We start from the raw sequence: 12,679 nt of genomic DNA, 5'->3' as shown, positions 1-12,679 counted from the left end.
GATGTTTCCAAAATATTGCAGCATGTCTGAAAATATTTGCATTACTTTTAATAGGTAAACCAAGGAAGCCCTATTTCATAAAAAGTGAAAACTTGACCAATATAAACTGCATATCCGAAAGCTACCCTAAATCAGATATTGAATGGTTATTTTGCAGAACACCTGATGACAGGTATCGTGCATATAATGCTACCTTTTTTTTGTTTACTGAATTTTAAGGTGTAAGTCTTGATGTCTTCCTAAGCCAATAGGCTTTATACAGCATGATGTATTTATTTTTGCTGTGATTGAACCTGAACAACTGAAGGAGAACTGTGGAGTCAGATTTTCAGAAGAGAATGTAGTGGATGCTCCCATAAAATTTCACACACACACAGTGTCCTTAAAAAACTACATGCAAAAACTGAGTGCATATGAGTGCAAAGGGTGAATTCACATTTTTGTATGAGCTGCGGTGTATTCTTGGAAAACTGGGCCAATGTATACTTTTCGAAACTTTAGTCACCCTAGTTGGAAAATTTTGGCCCAAGTCTAAGCATTTTCACTTGACATAGCTAATGAGTTAAATATATTTATACCCCATAGCCCTCTATTTTCCATTTCGCTAAAACCTAGCTATTTTGAGAATGAATGGGGTTTGAAGGTGGGAAGAGTGTCATTAGAAATTTTATATCTAAGTTTGCCTTTCCTTGTAGCTTTAAGCTTTTTGTATGATACATGGTTCTACTGGCAACATGAATATGTTCCAAGAAACATATCGGGTCATGCATAAGTATATTCAACATTCAGTATGTTTTCATACAGAGTGCACGTGTAATAGTGTGGATCTCTCTCCCTCTCGAGTGCCTGAACCACACAGGGATTTATGAGTCTTCAGCAGCCTTCAGACTACCAGGACTGTGTCTTCTAGCTCAAGTCGTAGAGGCTCATAGTCAGGGCTGGCCTTACCATGAGGCGAACTGAGGAGGCCGCCTCAGATGCCAGACTGTGGGGGGTGCCACTAGGACCCAGAGTGTAGAAAAATGTGTCTGCTGTTGGTGCATATGTATTCTCTCTGCTCTAGATGCACAGAGATGGTGGAGTGCTGTGCTAGAGGAAGGAGGGCACAAGAGACATGGCAGGCAGGCAGGAGAAAAGGTGAGAGGGAATAACAGAAAGCAGCAGGAGCTGCAGGGAGAGAGAGGAGGAGGAGGAGCCTCTTATGTACCTCTCTAGCACCCGCAGGAGCCTGGACTGATTAACACCAGCTTCTCAGGGAGCTTCCTGTTTCCTGCTGCTTCCCTGAACCCACTTGAGGAGAACAGGCAGTCAACTGAAGTAGTAGGAGCCAGTTAGGCCCTTAAGATGCTGATATCTTCCTTCACTCAGGCCCTGCTACCAGCCTGCTTATTTCTCTCCTTTAATTGAGTGTTGAGAGCCACTATAGCTGGCACAGAACAGCCGTCATGAGTGAAAGAAGAAAACGCCCCTCTGGGCAGCATTCAGAAAAAGAAAGAAAGCAAAGGAAGCTTTTCTATCTAAGCAGGAAGGAGCTCTCCTGAGGTACATAGACAGAAATGTTCACAGTGAGCCTTCCGGCCCCAGTGAGGATGTGAGTGGTGAGAAGTTGACTGATCTTCCAGTTAGAGTGCAGGTGACCTGGCAGCTCCTGCAGCATCTATATCTCCATCTCAAATGGATGTAACCATGCACATTCCTGAAGAAAAGTGTAGATCAGAGAAGAGTGTGGTGGAGGCACAAGAAACAGCTGCTGCTGAGTTTAGTTCCTTAAGTCTAGATGATCCAGGACTCTGGACCCACTTGAGCAGTAGCCTGAGGGACTTCCTTGTACTGCGTGGGCCACAGCAAGTGAAAAACTTCATGTTCCCCAAAGACCATGAAAATAGAAGTTTCCATTCAACACATTACTGGCATGAAATCCCCAATGGTGACAAAGTGGAGAGGCCATGGCTTATGTACTCAAAACCCCAGAATGCTGCATACTGTTTTTGTTGCAAACTCTTCCAGTCTAATGTTCCAGCCACATTGAGTACTACAGGAACAAAGGACTGGAAAAATCTGGCTAGAAATCTGGTATGTCATGAGAAGGCAGCAAATCACCGGAGAGCATTCCAGGTGGAAAGAGCTTGAGATGAGACTAAGATTAAAGGCCACCATAGATGATCAGCATCAAGAGAAGATTGCATCAGAATCTCTTTACTGGCAAAATGTTCTGAAAAGGCTCATTGCCATTGTGAGAATGCCTGCTACCCAAAACTTAGCGCTGCGTGGCACTTCAGATCAGCTGTATGTGCCAAACAATGGAAGCTTCCTTAAAATTGTGGAGCTGATGGCTGAGTTTGATGCTGTACTCCAGGAGCATCTAAGAAGAGTCACCACCCAAGAAATGTACACATACCACTACCTTGGAAAAACAATTCAAAATGAGATCATACCATCACTGGCAACAAAAGTCAAACAGAAGATTGTGGCAGATCTGAAGTCAGCAAGATATTACTCTGTTATTTTGGACTGCACACCTGACATCATCCATACGGAACAAATTATTTTAATGGTGGGCTTTGTAACAACAACAGAACCTAGTGAAAATGTCCCTGCAATGGTGACTGTCAGAGAGCATTTTCTAGAATTTATTGACATTGGTGATACTACAGGAACTGGTATGACAAACGTGCTTCTTAAAAAGCTGGAAGGTACGTGAATTGTGATAGCTGACATGAGAGGTCAGGGCTAAGATACCAGTGCCAACATGAGAAGAAACAACAAAGGAGTGCAGACACGGATACGAGAGTTAAACCCTCGAGCTTTTTTTGTCCCATTCAGTTCTCATTCATTGAACTTGGTGGTCAGTGATGCAGCATCAGCTTCTAGTGAGGCTGCTGAATTTTTTAATGGAATTCAAAGCATCTATGTATTTTTCTCTGCATCAACTCATTGATGGCAAATTTTGAAGCAACATCTGGGAATATCCTCTCTGACACTGAAACCACTGAGTGCCACACGATGGGAAAGTCGAGTGGAGGCGATAAAGCCTATCAAATACCAAATTGGGAAGATAGATGATGCCATAGTTGCCATTATGGAGGATAATGCTATGACAGGAACTGTTCGTGGGAGAACAGTGGCAGAGGGAAATGGAATCATCAGAAACATAGATAACTTCAAATTTCTGTGGCTTAGTGTTGTGGCATGACAGACTGTTTGAAATAAATGTTGTAAGCAAGAGACTCCAAGGTGTTGACCTTGATATATCTGGAATGGAACAACTGGACAAAGCAAAGTCATACCTACAGTCTTACTGGTCAGATGAGGGATTTCAAAACGTTCTGAAGAGTGCACAGAAGTTGGCAGAGGAACTTCACACTGAAGCTATTTTCCCACCCATTCAAGAGTACAAGAGTCACCGAAGAAGACGACATTTTGATTACGAGGCATGGGATAATCCCATAAGAGACCCCAAACAACAATTCAAAGTTGAATTCTCTAACCAGATGCTAGATTGTGCAATACAGTCAGTTGAAGAACGTTTCATGCAGCTCAAGGAACACAGCAGTATATTTGGGATGTTGTATGATATTCCAAAACTCCTCACTATACCTGAAGACCCACACCAGCAATGCAGGGCACTAGAGACAGTGTTGACACATGATGACATGCGCAATATTGATGTGAGTGATTTAGGTGATGAACTGAAAGCCCTTTCAAGATACATTTCAGCAGGATCAACTCCAAAGGCTGTTCTGGAATATATGTGCACAAATAAGATGACCACCCTCTTTCCAAATGCTTTTGTTGCTCTGCGCATACTTCTAACACTTCCTGGAACAGTTGCCAGTGGAGAACACAGCTTCTCCAAGCTGAAGTTAATAAAAACACATCTATGCTCCACAATGACACAGGAGAGGCTGGTTGGCCTTGCACCCATCTCAATAGAGCATGAGCTGGCCCAGACTGTGGACCTTCAGGAAGCAGTTCAAATCTTTGCAGCCAAGAAGGCAGGGAAAGCACCACTTTGATTATTCAAACAGATAAAAATGCCGGTGTTTACTATGCAGACAAGAAAAGTTACATTTGCTGTTCAGGTGTTTGAAAGTTAAATGTTACTTAAAATTTTTGAACAAGGCATTTTAAGTTGTTAGTTCTCCTTTATTGGGATAGGTAGCAGAGCAGTACCATGAGAGGAGTAGAACAGGAAAAAGGCAAAACTGAGACCTTTCAAAGTTTTGTCCAAGCGAGGGGGCAAGGGGGCATCATTTAAGCTCCCTGCTTCAGGTGCCAAAATGTTGTGGGCTGGCCCTGCTCATAGTCCAACATTCTGGGTTCAGTGCAGTTCCAGAGATGCAGGGTGAAATCCTGGGCTCATTGAGTTTTGCCATTAACTTCAAAGGAGCCAGAATTTCACTCAGAAAATTACAAATGTTTACATCTACCAGTATAAGCACAAATAGGGTATTTAGGTAATATCAGCTCATTCTGCTTATAATTTCCCTAGTTCCATTGCCCTTGTGTTTGGTTTATAATCTCCACATTTTCTAGTTCCTTTTATTCAACTACAGAATATGCCAGTTTCCCTACTATTGTTCACAGTTTCTCATGACTTGGATATCTGTTTGAGATTAACCAAATGATTCAGTAAATAAATGTATGTGTAATTACAGTTGCACCAGTACAAATCATAAAGACAGTAAAAGAACTGGGGAAGTATATGGAGTACAGGAGGTGCCACGTGGATTTTCAGCAAATACGTTATTTCAAACAAACATACAGTGCTGCGCAACTAATGAGCTGGGCAGAGAATGCACCAAGCTGTATACAATAGGTAACATAACTGTAAGATTTATTTAAATAGGGGCCTAATCCTGCCATTGATGTTAATTGCACTATTCACTTCAGTAAGGTTTGCAAGACTGGGCTGTAAATTTGTCACCACTGGAATAAATATGTTTAGAGGTACATTACTGGGCAAAACTAATGTAATGCTGCTATATTTCTGTCTCATATTTATCTCCTAAATTCTAATGCTTATTTATAGTTGGGGCCCTAGCAAATTCACAGTCCATTTTGGTCAATTTCATGGTCATGGGATTTTAAAAATAATAAATTTCATGATTTCAGCTATTTAAATCTCAGAGTTCACAGTGTTGTAATTGGAGGGGTCCTGACCCAAAAAGGAGTTGGGGGGGGTCGCAAGGTTATTGTAAGGGGGGTTGCGGTACTGCTGCCCTTAATTCTGTGCTGCTGCTGGCAGCAGTGCTGCCTTCAGAGCTGGGCAGCTGGAGAGCAGCGGCTGCTGGCAGGAAGCCCAGCTCTGAAGGCAGAGCCACCGCCAGCAGCCATGCAGAAGTAAGTAGGGTATGGTCTGGTATTGCCACCCTTACTTCTACGCCGCTGCTGGCAGGGCGCTGCCTTCAGAGCTGGGAACCTGGCCAGCAGTCACTGCTCTCTGGCCACCCAGCTCTAAAAGCAGCACAGAAGTAAGGGTGGCAATACCACAACCCCCCTCAACATGGGCGGCAGGTATAATAGACCAGGGGACGCTGCCGCCGGACACCCGATTGCAGGTTTGGCGGGTGATGTTTTTGCTTTATTATGCCCCATGCAGGTTCCGGGGTGGCTAAGGAGGCAGTACGTGCTATTCAGCTTCCCAGGTTCATCAGTAATCTTCCTGGACTCCAGAGAGATTACTGATGAAGCCAGGAAGCTAAGTAGCAGATACCGCCTCCTCAGCCATCCCGGAACCTGCATGGGGCATAATGAAAGCACAGGTTCTTCTTCGGGAAGAGATGCTGTGGTTTTTCCCGGGTGGCTTGGGGCCTGGGGAGGAGAGGGGATGTGTGGCTGTGGCTGGCCCGTGTCTTCTCCAGGCAATCGGGGAAAGGGGAAGGACTCGGGCCTCATCCGGGCAGGGGGGACCTCGGGGCTCTTCCAGGCAGGTGGGGGTGTGGCTTGTAGCTCCGGCCATGGGGGAGGGGGCAGGGGGTCTTGGGGCTCCAGCTGCGGGGGGTCGGGGGCAGAAGGGGTGGAGCGGGGGTCTAGCCTCCCTGAAGGGGGACTCCACCCTCTACCCATGCCCCTAAAATAACCTTGCAACCCTCTTGCAATTCCCTTTTGGGTCAGGACCCCCAATTTGAGAAACGCTGGTCTCTCCTGTGAAATCTGGTCTTTTGTGTGCTGTTACCCTATACTATACAGATTTCACAGGGGGAGACCAGATTTCACAGCCCATGACGTGTTTGTCATGGCTGTGAATTTGGTAGGGCCCTATTCATAGTACATTTAAAAACAAATTGTTGTGTTATTTTACATTTCATAAGTACCTGCTATTTTTCACACAAATCTTTAACATCTACTTTTAATAAAAAATCATTTTAATTTTTTTTGTAATACTGATATTCAGGGTTTTTTTAATAAACTTACTTTGATTGGCTTAATTCTGTGCTGAATTGCACCCTGTGTGAATACCGGCTTATTGCTGGATTTGAAAATCAGGACAGAATTTGGTTTTATTTATTTAAATGTTAGACTATTATAATTCATTTGAATGTTAGTTATAAATCTGGAAAAATAGTCTGTTATCATTACAAATACAATAATAGATGCAAAAACTATGGATGCTTACAAATGTGAAAATGGGGTGTGGGTGGGAAGGAAAAGTTGAAATAAATTACAGTTTACTCTGGGGAAAATTATTTCATTTGTTGTTTCACTGGTGTGTTTTCATTTTGCAGATCTAAATGAAAAACTTGGAGGATCTTCACCAGAACTCCTTCTTAAAGTTGGGGAACCATTACTGATAAGATGTAGAGCTTTTTATAAAATCTATAGTTTCAGATTGAAATGGCATTTTGAAAACAGAGAATTACAGCAGGTAATAAAACACGATTCTTTATACATAAGTCATAATGGACAGTGCCACACAATATTAAATACAAACTTTATTAAAAACTAGGGGCGCTGGTTTGAAGAAACAGACTATCAAGAAGACTCCTCTATGGTACGGATTGTCTATGCATTTGCCTCATCAATGGGAAGAAGTGATAGTGGACATTACACCTGTTCTTCCACAGAACATCCAAATAAAACAACTTTGGTTACAGTCTTAGGTAATTCAGATTCATGTTGTTAACTTTGTGCCATATTTTTCTTTTAGTCGTTCAGTTGTTTGCTTGCATGTGTATACAGTATGTTTACAGTTATTATGAAAAATCCTGTTTCTACTTGAAGTTAAAGTTGAAAATGGAGATTTTATCCATATCCCTGCAGGTACCCCACAATCATACCTGCTCCCAGGTTATTTGCATTACTCCTCAAGGCCAGTACTTCTGGGAGTGACACCACCATAACATTAATTTGAAGTCTAGCCTACACAGTGTTGTCATCCTTGCAACAGTATTTCCAGAAACAAAATAATTCAAGATGGCAACTGCAACCATTTCAAAGGGAGGCTGGGGATGTAAAATATTGGACATATCCAGAGGGTTTCTAGATACCCAAAGTTTCCTGTAAATAAAGCTTTCTGTGCACATTTGGCCAACCATCCTTTGGAATTATGCTGTTGACCTTCTAACAAATACAGGAGATAAATTTTAAATTAAAATTCAGGTTGTCCAGTTAAAATTTAAAAAGCCAGAATATGCAAAAGTTAAGGTTTCTAAAGCAACAGTAACTTGGTCACATTGTATGTATGCAATATTTTATTCCTGTTTTTCTTGTTAAATATGTAGCTTAATATGTAATCATTTGTGGTAGCAAATATACATAATATACAACATTTTGCCCATAGTTCGTAAACATTATAAAGTGCTTTTAAGTGATGCTCTACAAACATCAGGTCATTTTATTGGGCTGAATGGTGGCTTTCCCATGAGCCCACAGTAAGGAGCAGTGCATTGTTGTGCTCACTCTGGAGAAGCCCAGGGGGAGACTGTGATCCAGAGAGAGTGAGTCCCTGTTGCTTTGGGGAGGGAGTAAAGTGAGCTGGGCCTTTACCACCCACTGCCTGTCCCTTTTTGCTCCCCCATGCAAGGGAGGGACATGTCATGTATGTGGAGCCTGCTCTCCCTCCCACACTGCTACTCATGATGCAGATAGCCAGCTCAGGAGCCCTCATATCCCCTTACGTCCTGCTCCAGAGCACTAGCCAGTTATCATTTATTTTACATACTAGTTGCCCTAATACATAACTTAGTTTACTCAAATCCGTACCAAGTATAATCTACATGCACAGGAATGAAATCCAATTATTACAAGCATACAGTGGTGGACTCTCTCACAGAACCCATTAACAAAGGCATGAGGTTGACGGCTTTCCCTCATAGAGCCCTGCTTGAAGGGACTGACTACAGAATGAAAATTATGAGTAAAATGGTGGGTAAAATGATTTGTGAAAGAGTAAATCTGGGAAAGAATTGAACCTTCTTCTTTATAGTTTAATAAACATGCCCCAGTTATGTCACAGAAAACAAATACTAACTTTCAGGTAAAATCCAAATTTTCTTCTTATTAAATTAACTACAATGTGATTATGACTAGCTAGCCATGATATAACTGGCCAAAGTGACACACTAGAGGGCTTAGGGCATGTCTCCACTGCAAAGAAAAACCTTCAGCACTGAGTTTCAGAGCCCTGCTCAATTGACTTGGGCTAGAAGGGCTCGGGCTAAAGGGCTAAAACTAGCAGTGTAAACATGTCCACTGGGGATGGAGCCCAGGCTCTGAAACCTGGTGAGGGGGGAAGCCTTGGAGCATGGGATCCAAGCCAAGTGGGAATGTCTACATGGCAATTTTTAGCCCCGTAGCCTGAGGCCCACAAGCCCAAATCAATTGAGCTCTGAAACTCGCTGCTGCAGGTTTTTCTTTGCAGTGCAGAAATACCCTTAGATACTACAGTAATGGACACCATGGAAAACCCTATGGTAGTAGTTAGATGCGGCTAGTAGAACTGGATGATATTTTTATGACCAAAACTTCTTTTCAGCAGAAAAATGCAGATTTGGCAACACTGAAACTTGTTGTGGGTTCCTATTGATTCTGTCAAATTGTTTCAAGCAACAAAAATAAATAAATCAAATCAAAGTCAGGAAAACCTGAAATGTTTCAGTTTGAGGTTTTCAAAATGAAATGTGTGTATTTTCCTATTGGAAATGACTTGTTTTGAAATTTTCTTTAATTTTATTTTTTTTTTAATTTAAAATGTAGAAAAACATGCTTAAAATTGAAACAAAACGTTTTGGTTTGGGAAGGAAAAATGTGTTGCTTGATCTAAAACAATTTTTTTTCCATTTCAATTTGCCAAAACTATTGAAAAATGTTATTCATGGTTCAATTTGAAATTTATTTTATTTCTTATTCTTTGAAATTGCCAGTGAATCAAAAAAAAAAATCCATCATTTGCCCAGCTCTAGCTGCTAGGTTATTGCTTGGGCTACTTAACTCCCACCTTCAGGGTATTATAGGGGAATATCACATAAAATTGCACATAAAACTTGACAATAAAAAAAAAGAAAGAAAAGAAAATCCAAGGCAAAGCAAAGGCACATCAGCCCATTCAGTTTGTGTGGCTTCCAACGAGGCTTGCATGCCTTCAGGCCAATGAAAAAACCATAATCATTTCAAAATTAGTAATTTCAAAAGTTAGCAATTAATCCCAAATGCCATCATCAGCAATCCTTTCCCCCAAAAGGGAGATACTATAACAAATGAAACAAGCCTATGATCCTGAGTTGAGAAATAAGGATTTACTGAAATGGAAGTTCTCAATTTCCGAAATGCTCACATTCAGCTTCAGTCTTTTACTGAGCAGAACATTTTCCTATATCATGGTAACTAAATACAATAGACTGGCCACTTTGTTGTACACCAAGTTTCTGAGTAAAGGAAGTCAAAATTCAAACCCAGCTTCTGAAGCTGCTGCTTTCAGATGAGATAAGCCTCTCTTCGTCTTCTTCAAGGCTGGGGGATAGCCTAGAAAGACTGCATCCTTGGAGCCCAAATTTAAACTATGGAGCTTATTTAAATGTAATGTTCCCATTCTTCACACTGGAGAGTCTTCAATTTGTAGATGAATGAGGTGGACCTTCCTGGTAGTCTCAAAGTAGATATGCGCAGTATTATTGTAAGAAGAAAATACTTCAGCCAAACAGTATAAATTGCCATCTCTCTGCTTCTTTTCAAGTACGCCTGCTAATCTCACTTTTTTAATTTTAGCCTTATTCTCAGATTGTCAAGTGTGGTAGAGAGGTTTTTAAACACAGCAGAAACCAGGCCATTCACCACAGCCGCAGAGTTCTTCATGTCTGTTATTCTCACATCCAGTTTCTGGATTTTACCTGACACCAATGCCATTTTGTTTTATCGGCATTGGATAAAGAATTCTGTGCATTATCCAGTCTTTGTACCAGGAGAGAGGAGCTATTTTCAGATAAATGGTTCTAACTGCTGAATACCAGGTTCAAAGGAAAAATAATTACAGAAACAAGAAAAAAATCATATTCAGACTTAGGAGTTTCAACTTGACTCCCACGGCCCCTAAATAATATAATTACTCTTAATACATTTTGAATAGAAATCCAAAACCTGCTGTGAAGATCAGATCACCCACTCTTGCACTCCTTTCTTTCAGCTGTAAGAGGAAAAACTGTTTTGTTTATGTTCTTTTGTAGAGAAATGGTATCACTTTATTTCAAGGTACTTGTGGACAGTATGGAATTAGCCGTTAGACCCAATCTCTTTGAATGGTGCTCACAGCATAACTTCAAATGACTTTCCACCTGAAAAGATGAAAAATACTTCCCTTGGTCCCATTTGTACAGCCAAGACGTGTATAGCTCGCAAAAACTGGAGAATTCACACAAAAGGAAGCATTTCTTGTTTTAAAGCATTGTCCATTTTTATGGTTTATGTGAGAATTTCCACCATATTATTTGCCAAATGAGGACTTCATCTAGAGAAAACTGTGCTTTACAGAGCATGTGGATTTGGCCAGAAGAAAACTATTTAAAAAGAAAAGCCCAAACCAGCACTATTTACTACAATTCATGGTTTTTTTTAATCTTTATGGACCTGATCCTAAGCCCACTGATGTCACTAGAAAGGCTTCCATTGATTTCTGTGAACTTTGGAGCAGGCCCTGTGAGATGTCGATATTTTTTTTAAATTGATCATTTTAATACATTTTAAGGTTCCTTTTCTATTTTTCATTTTATATATATACTGTATTAATGAACAAACAAAGAAGTAGATATATATTTTGTTTTATCTTTTCAAAGTCAACCCTCTGCAGGTAAGAAATGACAGCAGCCATCAAGAGATGCTTAAACTAGCAGTGAATTATTACTTTATATTTTATAAATCTTAAGTTATTAACATTTGGAATAAGTATTTGCAATTGAGTGAAAGAAATTTACATGGGATGATCACTGTAATTGATTCAAAATGAGTTGTGAGGCAGAAAGATGGATGAGTTCCTGTATTTTTAAAGGTCTTTGAGTCTTTTATTAACCAAGCCAATCAGATTGGTTCATTCAAAGACAGAGCATTTACACATAGACTGGAGTGGAACATCAGGACAAAACCTGCATGTTATCACCCAGTATCACACCTAATCTTTTTGTAGATAAACAGAGTGATTTTATGACCAATGCATTTATAACTTGCAATAATAAATGAGAATAAAAATGTGCACATTTTTTCCTTCATTAGATGGCAGCTTTTATAACAGAATTTTAATATTTTGTTTACAGAAAAGGGATTTATAAATGTAACTGACTCAAGAGAAGATTTTGAGATTGATCTGTTGGAAAAGTTTTGTTTTGAAATTAAACTGAAAGCATACCCACCAATTAGATGTATATGGATTTTTTCCCAAAAATCATTTCCTTGTGAGCAAAGATACAATGCGGATGGATACAGGTACTTAACTATTCTGAATATTTGTCTGTTATAATTTGTACAAATACTTATTTTATTTTTTGTCTCTTAAACAGAAGTATTTGTTCATTTTTTTCTTTTAACGTGTAGAGTGTGGTTTTTGTTTTTAAGTTAACTGTTATTTTTTAAATATAAATAGACCAATATAGTGGTAAAGCAGTGTTACCAAAGTGTTCTGGAATGTTACTTGAGTCTTCAAGAGCAACTCGGGTAAATATCTAGTGTTATCCATTTGATTAGTCTTGTGTGTTATAACAAATCCTTTCCTAAATTATGCACATAACATACCTCTTTCAATTATTTTGTTATATCCACGGAAAACTCAGTTTCTTGATCTTAGACATAATTCTCCTTTTATGAACCCATTCCAATCATCCATGACTGAATTATAACCTTTTAGGTGTTCCCTTAGTCTTATTCCATTCTTAGCTCGTGTTCCCAGTATCTTTCAGGCTGCTAAAGCCAAGCTTATTGGCACGTAGTTTCCTAGACCATTAATAGATCCCTTAGGCCTTGTCTACATTACAGACATTTTACTAGCTGTCCAATTCACGGATTTTTCCCATGTTACAAAAGAGATTTTGAAAAAAATTTGTTAACTATTTTTTCTGCTACTTCCTATAATAAAGTTCTGGCATGGATTCTGTCTAGTCCTAACGATGTATCCATTCTCCAGGCTAATTTCTTGATATCATTATCTAATTTCCTTCTGTGTTTCCTTTCAACGTTGCAAACTAAAGTTATACAGCAG

The 12,679-nt window shown here is 40.0% G+C and overlaps 1 protein-coding gene across 11 annotated transcripts in view; it reads left to right on the top strand.

The window, feature by feature from the left end:
• The window catches only part of FLT3 (fms related receptor tyrosine kinase 3), an 89,759-nt gene that overhangs the window by 44,685 nt on the left and 32,395 nt on the right, over positions 1 to 12,679 (top strand). For all 11 annotated transcript variants that reach the window (XM_037891594.2, XM_037891595.2, XM_027820340.3 and 8 more), the window contains 5 exons: positions 55 to 172; positions 4,659 to 4,819; positions 6,729 to 6,868; positions 6,950 to 7,103; positions 11,742 to 11,910. In XM_037891594.2, the coding sequence (XP_037747522.1) occupies positions 55 to 172; positions 4,659 to 4,819; positions 6,729 to 6,868; positions 6,950 to 7,103; positions 11,742 to 11,910 (742 nt within the window). The remainder of the gene's footprint in view (positions 1 to 54; positions 173 to 4,658; positions 4,820 to 6,728; positions 6,869 to 6,949; positions 7,104 to 11,741; positions 11,911 to 12,679) is intronic.

Source organism: Chelonia mydas, chromosome 1 (genome assembly GCF_015237465.2).
Source record: "Chelonia mydas isolate rCheMyd1 chromosome 1, rCheMyd1.pri.v2, whole genome shotgun sequence".
In the NCBI taxonomy this organism is placed as follows: domain Eukaryota; kingdom Metazoa; phylum Chordata; order Testudines; family Cheloniidae; genus Chelonia; species Chelonia mydas.
The sequence above is the reverse complement of the archived record's forward strand: the minus strand, read 5'-3'. Positions and strand labels throughout refer to the sequence as shown.